This window comes from Cynara cardunculus, assembly GCF_001531365.2.
Source record: "Cynara cardunculus var. scolymus isolate 2C chromosome LG 6, CcrdV1, whole genome shotgun sequence".
Lineage (NCBI taxonomy): Eukaryota > Viridiplantae > Streptophyta > Magnoliopsida > Asterales > Asteraceae > Cynara > Cynara cardunculus.
In genome coordinates, this window is record NC_037533.1 from 10702536 (window position 1) to 10715296 (window position 12761).

General features: G+C 37.7%; 1 protein-coding gene across 4 annotated transcripts; it reads right to left on the bottom strand.

Moving 5' to 3' along the window:
• Nucleotides 1-6258: 6258 nt before the first annotated feature.
• Nucleotides 6259-12268, bottom strand: LOC112514062 (filament-like plant protein). 4 transcript variants are annotated; one of them, XM_025120371.1, is made up of 5 exons: nucleotides 12043-12268; nucleotides 11220-11381; nucleotides 9634-9832; nucleotides 7827-9094; nucleotides 6259-6880 (listed from the first exon to the last, which is right to left on the bottom strand). In XM_025120371.1, the coding sequence occupies exons 2-5, from the start codon at nucleotides 11328-11330 to the stop codon at nucleotides 6467-6469; spliced, it is 1992 nt and encodes a 663-aa protein (XP_024976139.1). In that variant the 5' UTR covers nucleotides 11331-11381; nucleotides 12043-12268; the 3' UTR covers nucleotides 6259-6466. The 4 variants fall into 4 exon arrangements, with proteins under 4 accessions (XP_024976139.1, XP_024976140.1, XP_024976141.1 ...); XM_025120372.1 differs by lacking the exon at nucleotides 12043-12268 and adding an exon at nucleotides 11928-11986; XM_025120373.1 differs by lacking the exon at nucleotides 12043-12268 and adding an exon at nucleotides 11863-11980 and having other exon boundaries at nucleotides 11220-11373.
• Between the last annotated feature and the right edge of the window lie 493 nt (nucleotides 12269-12761).

The following is a 12761-nucleotide window of genomic DNA, read 5'->3' on the forward strand; positions in this document are numbered from 1 at the left end:
GTTGCTGGGTCTGAAGGGATTACATTAATTCTAGAATGTTGTACGAAGTTATAACACATGTAAATATTTTATTTCTATTTAATTCTTCGAGTATATTTACGATTTACGGTTAACATATTTACTATATTCATATTATTAGTTATTTTATTTGTTGTTTTCAGATAAATATTATCTTTTTGATGTTGCTTATAATACGAATACATGAGGATGTATGGCGTAGTATCATAATGTTAGATGTTGGCTTGGAGATTTTCGTTATCAAAAGTTTCACCATTCTCATACAAAACTTAGAAATGTAATTGAATGTCTTTGTGGGTGTCTTGAAACATATTTTCCAATCTGAAAACAATGACCCCATTTTCACTTGAGGTTCAACTTCAAAGACACGGTGTTTTTACATGTTTTGCGATTCACAACTTTATACGAAAACATGTTTAAGTAATGAATTATTTTCTGAATATGATCAAACTGACGTACAAAGGGACGATGACAATGATAAGGCTGAAGAGGTTCGATCCATTCCCATACAATCGATCAAGCAAACATGGCTAATGTAAATGAAAAATTGGAGAAATTAATGCAAAATGGAGATTGATTTTAGTTGTTACAAGTCTGTTCATATTTTCTTGATGTGTTAGGATCAAATAATGTATTAAAACCAAACAATTGTATATTTTGGTTAAAACAAGTTGTTAGTTTTTATAATTTACACATATTTAAACAGTTTCACAAATAGTTTTATTGATGCTAATTACAAAATCAGTATCACCTAACACCTATTATCAATAAAAAGTAAAATAAAACTATATCATTTTTCCATACATGAATACACTTGGTACCAAAGGGTCCAAAAACTCCACACTCTATTTTATTACTTACTATTTTTTCCGATTAACCTACCTATTATGCGAGCCGATTAATCGCAGTGCGACTACCTGCTTTGCGGGTAGCCTGGAGTCAGCGCATTTGAACCTTCGTGGCCAAAAGGGATTTTTTACTTGCTAATTGTGTACATGATGAAGATTTTTTTTTTATTAACCTGGATATCCAACCTGCTATGCAAGCCGACTAATCCCAGGGCGACCACATGCTTCGCAGATAACTCGGAGTCACTGCATTTGAACCTCTGTGGCGACAAAGAGATTTTTATTCCTCCTTGGATTTGAACCTGAGACCTCCAGGTATTTTTTGACATTTGGAGCCAAACTCAAACCAATCAAGCACCACCCTTGTCATGATGAAGATTTTATTCTAAACTAAAAATAAAAAATATTATAAATTCCATAAAAATCCAAAAAAATATGTTTAAATAGAACAGAAATTAAAGTGATGATTGAACATGTCTTGCTAACTTGACAATTTATTAAAAAAAACCCTTCAAAAAAATATATCAATATTGATATCTGTCAGAATAGTATTAGATTATTAGTCAGTTTTTGTGTTTGCAAAATAATAGGTCTCGTACCTAGTATTTAGGAATTAGTTTGTTTTTGAAAGCTTCTTAGTTTATTAGCATTTTGCTCCCGATTTTATGCTTTTGGTTATGGGTGCAACGTTCGTTTGTAGGCTATTTAAAGCCAAGTTTGTCCCTTGGAATAATAGCAATCATTTGGTATTTGAAAGCAGTGTATTCTCTGATCCTTCAATTGGTACCAGAGCCAATACTCGCCGTTCTAAATATGTGAAAGTTCAGAAAGTGATACACGAGTGGGTGAGAGATGGCTACTGACTCAAACAATTTCCAAACCCCCTGTGTACCCAAGTTCAATGGGGACTATGATCATTGGAGTTTGATCATGGAAAACTTGCTTCGATCAAAAGAATATTGGAGTGTGATTGAAGGGGGTTATACAGAACCGGGACCTCGAGTGCAGTTGTTAGAAGCTCAGCAAAAAGCCTTGGATGAAGCCAAACTCAAAGACCTGAAAGCACGAAACTATCTCGTTCAGGCCCTTGACAAGATAACACGAAACTATCTCTTTCAGTCCCTTGACAAGACTATCTTGAAGACTATCACCCAGAAGGACACCGCAAAGCAACTATGGGACTCGGTGAAGGTTAAGTACCAAGGAAGTGCAAGAGTGAAGAGGGCTCAATTGCAACGGCTTTGAAGGGAGTTCGAAACCTTGGAGATGAAAGTGGGAGAATTGGTGACCGATTATTTTGGACGAGTTATGATCGTTGCGAACGATATGAGAAACTGTGGAGAGGATATGGACGATGTGAAGATCGTCGAAAAGATCCTTCGAACACTGACAGAAAGTTTCAACTTTGTCGTGTGTTCTATTGAGGAATCGAAGGATATCAATCAACTGACGGTCGACAAGCTGCAGAGTTCGTTGCTAGTCCACGAACAAAAGGTGAGACGCAGAGAAAGTTATGAGCAGGTATTGAAAGTTGAGCACGATACTGGCTTCGGTCGTGGTAGAGGAAGAGGAAGATGAAGAAATCGTGGACGGGGGAGAGGAAGAGGTAGATCGGACTTCGATAAATCTCTTATTGAATGCTACAGATGTCACAAACTTGGACACTTCCAATGCGAGTGTCCAGTGGTGAAAGAGGAGCAAACTATGTTGAGTTTGATGAAGGGGAGGACCTGCTATTGATGGCCTACGCAGAGATCAATGATGCAAATCAAGGGATATGGTTTCTTGACTCAGGTTTCTCTAACCACATGACAGGCTCTAAAGAATGGTTTGTCCAACTTGATGAAGGTTTCAGTCACACTGTCAAGCTAGGGAACAATTCGAGACTGGCGGTCAAAGGCAAAGGAAGTATAAGATTTGAAGGAGAAGGTACAACTCAGACCATCACAGATGTTTATTTTGTACCTGAGTTGACAACTAATATGTTGAGTGTTGGGCAACTACTAGAAAAGGGAGTGACTTTCGTAATTGCAGCCGGTACATGCAAAATCTACCATCCACAAAGGGGGTTGATTACAACTTCCAAAATCACAGCTAACCGGATGTTCACGGTGTCTGCAACTATGAAGCATCTCTCAAATCGATGTCTCAAGGTCGATGACGGAGATGCACATATTTGGCACAGACGTTACGGACATGTAAGTTACAAAACCATCAGGACCATGCAACATAAGCACATGGTGAAGGGACTGTCTCGAGTGAATGGGAAAACCAAAGTGTGTGAAGTATACAATAATGGGAAACAACATCGAGAAGCCATACCAAAGAAAAGTACATGAAGAACAGGTGAGAAGCTTCAACTTATTCACATCGATCTCTACGGACCTATATCTCCTACTTCTCTAAGCGACAAAAGGTACATCTGCGTGCTTGTTGATGACTTTACTCGCAAAATTTGGGTATATTTTCTCTCTGAAAAGAATGAAGCTTTTGAGTGTTTAAAATTTTCAAAAATCTCAAAAATCTGGTGGAAAAAGAAACGGGGAAATTTATACTCGGTTTAAGAAGTGATAGGGGAGGAGAATTCACTTCCGGTCAGTTCAATCAATTCTGTGAAACACGTGGGATTAAGAGGCAATTGACTGCTACCTGCACCCCTCAGCAAAATGGAGTGGCTGGACATAAAAATCGGACCATAATGAACATGGTTCGATGCCTTCTAGTAGAAAGGGGGAAGCCGAAGTATTTCTGGCCCGAAGCAGCTAAGTGGGCATGCTATGTATTAAATAGATGTTTCACAAGTGCTTTAGATGACATGGTACCAGAAGAATGTTGGAGCGGAATAAAACCTAGTGTTGACTACTTTCGGGTGTTTGGTTGTATTGGGCACGTGCTTGTACCCAAACAACTAAGAACTAAACTTGATACTAGAAGCTACAAGTGTGTTCTCCTTGGGGTGAGTTCAGAATCAAAAGCATACATATTATATGATCCAGTCCAGAGGAAGATAATCATCAGTCGAGATGTTATTTTTGAAGAAGATTCAAAGTGGGACTGGAGCACAGATGGAGTCAAAGCCAATAGTGAACAATTGGTTTGGGATGAAGAAAAAACAACAACTGACGACGATCATGAAGAGGAAATAGGAGCTGATGAAGAACCCTCAACTGAAGAAGAAATAGCAGGCCATGCAGAACCCGAAAACACAACAGAGGCAGCAAGAAGAATCAGAAGAGAACCAATCTGGATGGGTGATTATCAAAGTGGGGAAGGTTTATCAGATGAAGAGGCAAGTTTATTTGCAATATTTAGTTCTCTTGATGACCCAATAAGTTTCGAAGAGGCTGCCAAAGAATAAAACTGGTTGAAGGCAATGGAAAGTGAACTATAATGCCAAAGAATAAAAGTGGTTAAAGGCAATGGAAAGTGAACTATAAGCCATCGAAAGAAATAAAACATGGGAGCTTGTAGATTTACCAGCAGATGCAAAGACAATTGGAGTGAAATGGGTCTTCAAAACCAAGTTAAATTAAAATGGGGAAGTCGACAAATACAAGGCCAGATTGGTCGTGAAAGGATATGCCCAAAGGAAATGAGTCAATTATGATGAAGTGTTTGCACCGGTCGCGCGAGGGGATACCATTCGACTCCTTTCCCCATTTTCATTTAGCTTGGTTTTGAAGACCCTTTCACTCCAATTGTCTTTGCATCTGCTGGTACATCTACAAGCTCCCATGTTTTGTTTACCATTCGAACTCTACTTGTTGTGGTTGCTCAAAGAAACTGGGTTGTGTATCAACTAGACGTTAAAAGTGCCTTCTTATACGGTGAACTTAAAGAAGTCGTGTATGTGGATCAACTGCAAGGGTTCACCAAGAAAGGTAAAGAAAATAAAGTTTATCGTTTAAATAAAGCTTTATATGGACTGAAACAAGCTCTGAGAGCTTGGTTCAGTCGAATTGAGGGTTATTTCAAACAGGAGGGATTCAAGAAAACTAGTCATGATCACACTTTGTTCATAAAAAGGACCGGTGAAATGTTGATCATAGTGAGCCTTTATGTGGGTGATTTAATTTGTGTGTGGAAATAATGCTAATGTATGTGAAGAATTTAAGAGATCAATGCAGCAAGAGTTTGAAATGACAGATATGGGTATGATGAGATTTTTTTCTTGGTGTGGAAGTTCATCAAAATGACAAAGGGATTCATTTATGTCAAAAAAAAAAAGAGAAGTACTTGAAAGATTTGGAATGTGAAACAACCCAGTTAAGAATCCCATTGTTCCTGGCACAATTCTCGCGAAAGAGGGAAAAGGAAAAGAAGTCAATGCAACGGTGTACAAGCAATTAGTGGGTAGTCTGATGTACCTCACAGTTACACGACCCGACCATATATGTATGTGGTTTGTTTAATATCTCGGTTCATGGCTAAACCAAGGGAAGAACATATGAAGATAGCAAAGAGGGTGTTGAGGTATTTGAAGGGTACACATGGTTATGGTCTCGTGTACAGGAAGAATGCTTCTACAAAACTCAAAGCGTACACCGATGGCGATTATGCAAGAGACATCGAAGACAGAAGGTGCACCTCTGGCTATGTTTTTCTTTTAAGCGAAGCAACGACATGCTGGAGCTCAAGAAAGCATCCTATTGTCACTTTATCATCAACGGAAGCTGAATACATGGCTGCAACCTCGTGTGCGTGCCACTGTGTATGGATACGAGGGTTGCTCGAGGATCTTATGGAAAACCAAAGTGAAAGTCTTGAAGTCTTTTGTGACAACAGTTCAACCATTAAGTTGTCCAAAAATCACGTGATGCACAGGACTAAACATATCGACGTAAGATACCACTATTTGCGAGAGCTCGTGAATCAAGTAGTGAAGCTAGTGTTATGTGGAACTAAATATCAAATTGCTGATATAATGACAAAGCCTTTAAAGTTGGAAGCATTCACCAAGCTGAGAAATTTACTTGGAGTTCAAGCACTGGAAGATTAAACTGATGCCTCTTGAAGCACTTCAGTTTAAGGGGAGGAATTGTCAGAATAGTATTAGACTATTAGTCAGTTTTTGTGTTTGCAAAATAATAGGTCTCGTACCTAGTATTTAGGAATTAGTTTGTTTTTGAAAGCTTCTTAGTTTGTTAGCATTTTGCTCCCTTTTTTATGCTTTCTGTTATGGGTGCAACGTTCGTTTGTAGGCTATTTAAAGCCAAGTTTGTTCCCTGGAATAATATCAATCATTTGGTATTTGAAAGCAATGTATTCTCTGATCCTTCAATATCGAAGTAAAACTTATAAAATTATCGTTTCTTTAGTATAACTATTAGAATGTGTCTTAAGGGGATGAAACAAAAAACTTGATCAAGAAACAGAGCATAACAAGTGCAATGCAACTAAAACTGCAACTCCATAAACCATTATTTGTGTTTCTACTCTTCAATTGAAATTTCCACCATGTTTACAGAATTCATCAACTGCAGACATCAAACCGACTATGATGCATGTTTATGATGACTTGGGTTGCAAAAATACAATATATGACCCTAAAAACCTTCAATAAATTCTCTGCAACTACTTAAGACACTAAAAATCCACTCTTACCCTTGATGGCTATCACTTTGATTTCCATTCTTGCTCCTTGAGAACAGCTTTTCGAAGCTGTTTTTGCTTTTAGAATGACCACCAAAATTGTTCAATGAAACAGCAGATGAAGTTGATGAAGAAGAAGATGGTGGTGATTCCACATCATCACTGTTGATTGAAGGACTGCAGTTGTTTTCGGTTTGTTTTGTAGGAATCAGAGTCTTTTTAGGCATGAATGTATCGTTGGAATGCAACTTCCATAATTCTAATCCAGTTTTTGGGACAGATGATCCTCCAGAAAAGCCAGGGAGATTTGCAGTGTCAATTAGGAAGTCTTCGAGTGTTGCTAACGACTCTAGTTGTCTAGCAAGTGATGATATTGTCTTTTGGCATTCAGACAGTCTATCAGCTGCTGCTACCTCAAGATCCTGTAAATAATGCATTTTAGAAATACTGTTGATATAGCATCTTTTCAGAAATAGCGTCTATCCAAAGGCTGTTTTTTTGGAGTATATAATATTTATATAAGGCAAATAAATAACATATAAATGCACGCACCCTCCTCATTTTCTGTGAGAGGTTTGAACCCCGGACCTCTTGGAAGGCTGGGGCTCTACATACCATTAGACCAAAGACCCTTTGGTCTGAAGGATGTGTTCTATATTGATGGTTTGGGAGATGAAGATGATCTTTTATATTCTCTTATTAGCATTATATTTATCTTGTTTTTTAGAGTTTTGAGTTTTCTAACAAGAAGGAAACTTTATGTATTTAAACCCTACCTTCTAGGTTTCCTACGTGTAGAGAAATAATTAATTTCCCAAAAAGTTACATGGTATCAGAGCCAATTTCTACCACTCTGGACTGACACTCTAGGGCTATCTGTATTCGTCTAGCCCCCTCTTGACACTTTGTTTAGTCTTTGTTGGAGGGGGTGTGTTAGAACTTAGAACTCCACAGCAGCTAAAGCTAGAGCAATTCTTCTTATATGTCGGAACCTCCCTTCTCTCCTCAAGGGCTCTTTGGAAGAGTATCTAATGGGGTTCCACATATTCTCAATTATATTTAAGGAGCATTCAGTTGTCCTATGAATAAGATGGGTAGAGGCAAGGCCTGCATACACCTCCCCCCCCCAACCCAAAAGATACTACGTTTGTGTGGGATATACTGGGTTTGTTTGGTCTGGATTCTGTTGTATAATTCATACTGGGTTCATTTTTGGTCTACCACAACTACATTGGGATAAAAGGTTATACATGGAAACAATGACTACAAAAAAGCGGATTAAAGTAACGCTGATTATTATTGAGGTCCAGAAATATGGTACTCAACTACAAGCGAGTACAAATAACAATGAAACATAAGAAAGCTTACCTGTTTTACTTTCAATTCACCACTTGAAGTAGCAGCCAGGTGAAGCTTAATTTCCTCGGTTTTTCTTGCAAGTTCCTTCTCCAATCGTTGACATTTGATTGTCATTTCAGATGAGAATCTCCTTTCCTTTTCGATATCTGCCTTTATTGAGTCAACTTCTGCAGACATGATTCGGGCCTCTGTTTCCATATTAACAAGCCGAGACTTGAGCAACTCCTTTGACTCATTCACCAAACTTAGTTCCTTTTGTAGGCCATCCATCTGAGTTTTGGTATCAGCGAGTTGAGCATTTGACAAAGCTAGAGAATCTTTGGTTGCATTTAAAGCACTCTCCAGTTCAGTTTTTTCGGCTTCTAATTTCTGCAATTTCTCTTCAAGCTCATATACCCGTTGACCCATTACTTCAAGTTCAGTTTTCAAGGAATTATCTTCGATCTCAGAAGTACAATGGCATATTTCATTCTGGCCCTCGGATAGTGAAGCAATCCGCTCCATTTCCAAAAAGTCGTCCATAATATTATTGATTTCGACAGAAGAAGGTGGTACATTTTTCGCCACACACTTTCCACTTTTGAATTGATCAAGCTCGGCAATTAGCGCCAATGCCCATGAATCTGAGCAGCCATGCTCATTTTCATTATGTTCCAGTTTGTTCAACTTAAATGAGTCGATATCTAATGCATTTAGCTTTTCCGCACTGTCTGATTGACTGTCTGTAAGAGAATCGACATAAAATGAGGAAATTGAAACAGCTTTATGATCGTTAATGGAAGGCGATTTACGAGCCAATGACTGCAGCTTCCTGCACTCAGCTTCAAGCTTTGCTACCCTCTTTATGCTCTCTAGCTGTTGTTTGCTAGCAGCTTCTGCGGCTTGGGTGCTCAAATCCCTTTCAATGGTTCGAATTTCTAATTCCTCTGATTGGACAGAGAGCTCAAACTTAAGGGCCAAGTTCTCTTTCTCTAATGTCTCAAGTTTTAGGAGGATGTTTGGATCAGCAGGAGGAGGATATTTGGATTTGTTGGCCTGGAGATCAGAAAGCTGGATTTCGAGCTCCGTTTTAGTCAGTTCCGGTTCATGCGTTTTCTCCTCTATAACCTCTTTAAGCCGTTGTTCCTGCTCCTCCCTTGCTTGCCTTAATTCTTTGACACATTCCTTGAGAGCACCATCAAGATGGTTCGTCCGAACTTCAAGAGCCAAGTTCTGCTGCACAGCTGCCTCAAGCTGTTGTCTTAACGTTGTAACTTCATTTTCTGCCTTTTCCCAACCTAAATTATCAACATATTAACACAATTAACATATGAGAGCAAACACTTGGGGCTATGTTTGGCAAACCAGTTGTTAACCGATAACTAGCCACCTTTGATGAAACTAGTTGTTAGCTGATAAACTAACTGTAAACTGAAAAGCCAGATGTAACTGAAAAGCCAGATGTAACTAAAAAGCTAGTTGTTAGCTGATAAATTAATCATGTTTGGTAAAAACTATTTGATAAGCTAGATGCCATTGTAAAATGACCTAAAAGGACATGTTCAGAAATGAATTGGAAAAATATAATAGGGCATAATTGGAAAAAGTGAAAAAACCCTGGAACTTGTTGAAATGCTATGTGAAGTAGTGTTTCAAAAAGCTAGTTTAAGGCTCACCAAACAGAATTTTTCAGTAAGCTCAAAAAATAAGCTAGCTCATAGTTGGCAAACATGGTTTAGAAGACGCACCAAATTATAAGAATATAAATGGATGAATATCAAGTGCAATCAAGCTTTCTTAAGCAGTCAAAGCATTAGATAAAACAGACATCTTTTACCTGCAACTGCTTCTTCGGCAACTTTTGCATGTTGCTTAACCAAATCTTCTTTAGCACCAACGTTAACAAGAGCCGCTGATAACTTTTCTGTCAGGCTCTTAAAACTGTCATTTACCTCTGAGTTCTGGCTCGATATTTTTGAGGTGACTTCAGGTGATTGTGTATGGTTCAGAGATTTTCTTGAGCTATCCTGCTCCACCTAAAAAAGGAGATGATGATACAATGAACATTGAACTAAAACTATAAGGATTCGAAACAAATTGATCTTCAAGTATAAGAAATATAATATACACTCGTTCAAAACGTGCGTTTGGTATGCCGGATTGTGAAGGATGGGACTGAACGCACAAGAGTGAGATAGGCAGGTGAAAGAATTGTCGAAGGTTTTAGGGTTTTAATTTGACATTGGTAGTTTAGTAATTTATCAATCTTGTCTCATCTGCCTATTTTTGTTCTATCAACAAAAAATGCATTTTTATCCTGCTTAGATCCTGTCTTGTCCGGGCTAATGTCACATCAAACACTGGACAACAAGTTTTTGTACTGTACTATCCGGCAGAAAGTATGGTGGAAAATGGTCATTATTATTCGGATACTCCTCATGTATGTTAGGAGCACCAAAAAGTTGTGGAAATTTTAGTTTTCCATCGTATGTACTACTCTTATATCTCAGAATTGCGACATTCTGCTCTACCTGAAAGAAGTTCTTTAAGGCTTGGGCATGGGATTAATTGAGGTGCGCGCAAGTTGGCCCAGACAGACGGACGCCCACATATGTAGAAAAAAGACAGACTTAACAAGGACAACATTTTGACACTAACACAACATAATGTTTGAGAAAGAGAAGTTGACATCAACGATGGTGCCGAAGTTGTGCCTTGTGTTGTGCCTAAGAACACACATAGGCACCTTCACAAAGAGGATTGACTCCATAAATAACAAGTACAGTTTTGAAGTAAGAAGACCCAATAGAGAATTATCTCATATTCATCTATGAATACAGAAAAGGCTTAATGATGATATGATCTTAACCTGTGCATATGCCAAATCAATTTAGTATGTACTACCTGCCTATCCCTTAAGGAACTTTCAATAAATAACTCAGTCATGATGCTATTCATTAAATCAATTTATTCTTTGGGTAACAAGTCAATAAAAGAATTACTTTTAAGACTCCAGCAAGAACTATAAAATCTACTTTCTAAGAGGACATTTGCTTTTAATGAGCATTGAACATCTGAAGCATTAGAACATTATATATGTATATAGGGTCAGGTTCAAGAGAAAACTACAAAAAAAAATGAAAAACCAAGGAACACTATGGTAACCGTTCATCGGGACGGTATGCATATGTACATACAAGTAATTTGTAAGTAATTTCCGGTATGCACATGTGCATAACATGCATATGTGCATAAAAACCAAGAAACAACTTCAATTACTTGTATGCACGTGTGCATATCATCCAAATGAATGGTAACCTGAGTGTTCCTTGGTTTTTATTTTTAGGGGTTTTTTTTCCTGAATCTCCCTCCCTCCTCGTCTCTATACATATATATCAGCAGAAAATGCCATAGGATTTGAACCTTTTCATCGGAATTACTCTCGGAATGAGAAGAAATTGATGTCGAACTTTCTGTTTCGCCAGGACTCCTCTCAGAGGACTTCCTCTTCCACAACCAACTCCTCTTCTCCATCTCACTGAAGCACTAGATTTCAAACCAGTATTCACATATGCATCTGCACAACTAGAATCACCACCATATTTCTGATTACCACTTCAACTCTAAATTAAATATATCATAACCAACAAAATTTTAAAACAAACATGAAGTAAAAACAAAACAAAAGTAGAAACCGTGCCTTTTAAACCAAATAAAACCTAACCCAACCTAAAACAAATTATTTGTAACTTGTATTGAAAGCAAATATCTAACTAAAATAGAAAAGAAAGCAGAAGATTCTCAGCTGCAAATCATTATAAACAAGTTCATAAGATTTGAATCATCAAATCCCATTTCCCAAAAGAGAAAACGAACTTCACTCTTTCAAAATCAACCCAATCTTCCAATACAACCATATGGAGCCAGAATAGATCGTATCATCAGCAATGAATGGAGCAGTATTTAGCAACAAAAGAGGGCATTCAGCTGAAATATCATGAAATGCCCAATATTCTCAACATTCGACTGACAGTCAAACGGCAAGAAGAAGAAGAAGAACGATTACCCAATACCCGAAAAATCAAAACACAAGACATCGAATCTAATCCGCTGAATGGAATCTATTTTCACCTGGATAAATTTGTTAAAGTTTGAATTGAAGAGAAGAGAAGGAAGTAGGATTTTAGCGTAGAAGGAGAAAAGAATAAGAAGTTTGAGAAGAAAACAAATCTGAATCGATATATACCTTTGACTGGAGATGAAGAAGATGAAATAAATGTTGAAACCCAATACAACAGGAAGCAGCAGTGCAAAGATCTGAGGAATGTCAGAGCAATATCTGATGAAAACAAACAACCCCACTGGAATTATTAATGGGTTTTATTCTATGAAGCTTCTGGTTCTACCATGGCAGGCAGATATAACATGAGGTAGAGTCAGGGAGCATGTGATGGTGAGTGAATATCGATACTTTATGAATGCTTTTGGATTTTTTTTCCTTTTCTTTCTTTATAGAGAAAAAAAGATGGTAAAATTATTTAAGTTTTGAAATCAAGATTGCAATCCATTCCCGCCCATTGATGTCGAAATTGTGGAGCATTTATTCGTGTGAACTGCAGACGCTCCCATCTGGGTTTCGGCCTTTTTGGGCTGATTTTGTCTGACATCGCTGGGAACTGCGAGACAAAGATTGGTCTGCACTCCACCGTTGACCACAAAGGAATCACAGTGAAACAATGTAGTTCATAAAATATAAAATTAATATTATTTTTTTTAATTAATCAGAATATCCAATATGTTATGTAAATCAACTAATTTTAGAACAACCCAACTGTTTTGCGTATAGTTCGTAGTCACCGTATTTGAATCTTTGTGGTAACAAGAAGTTTTTTATTCATACTTAAATTTGAACTGAAACTTCCAGACATTTTTGATCTTTTGAGACAAGTTTAAACCAATCAGATG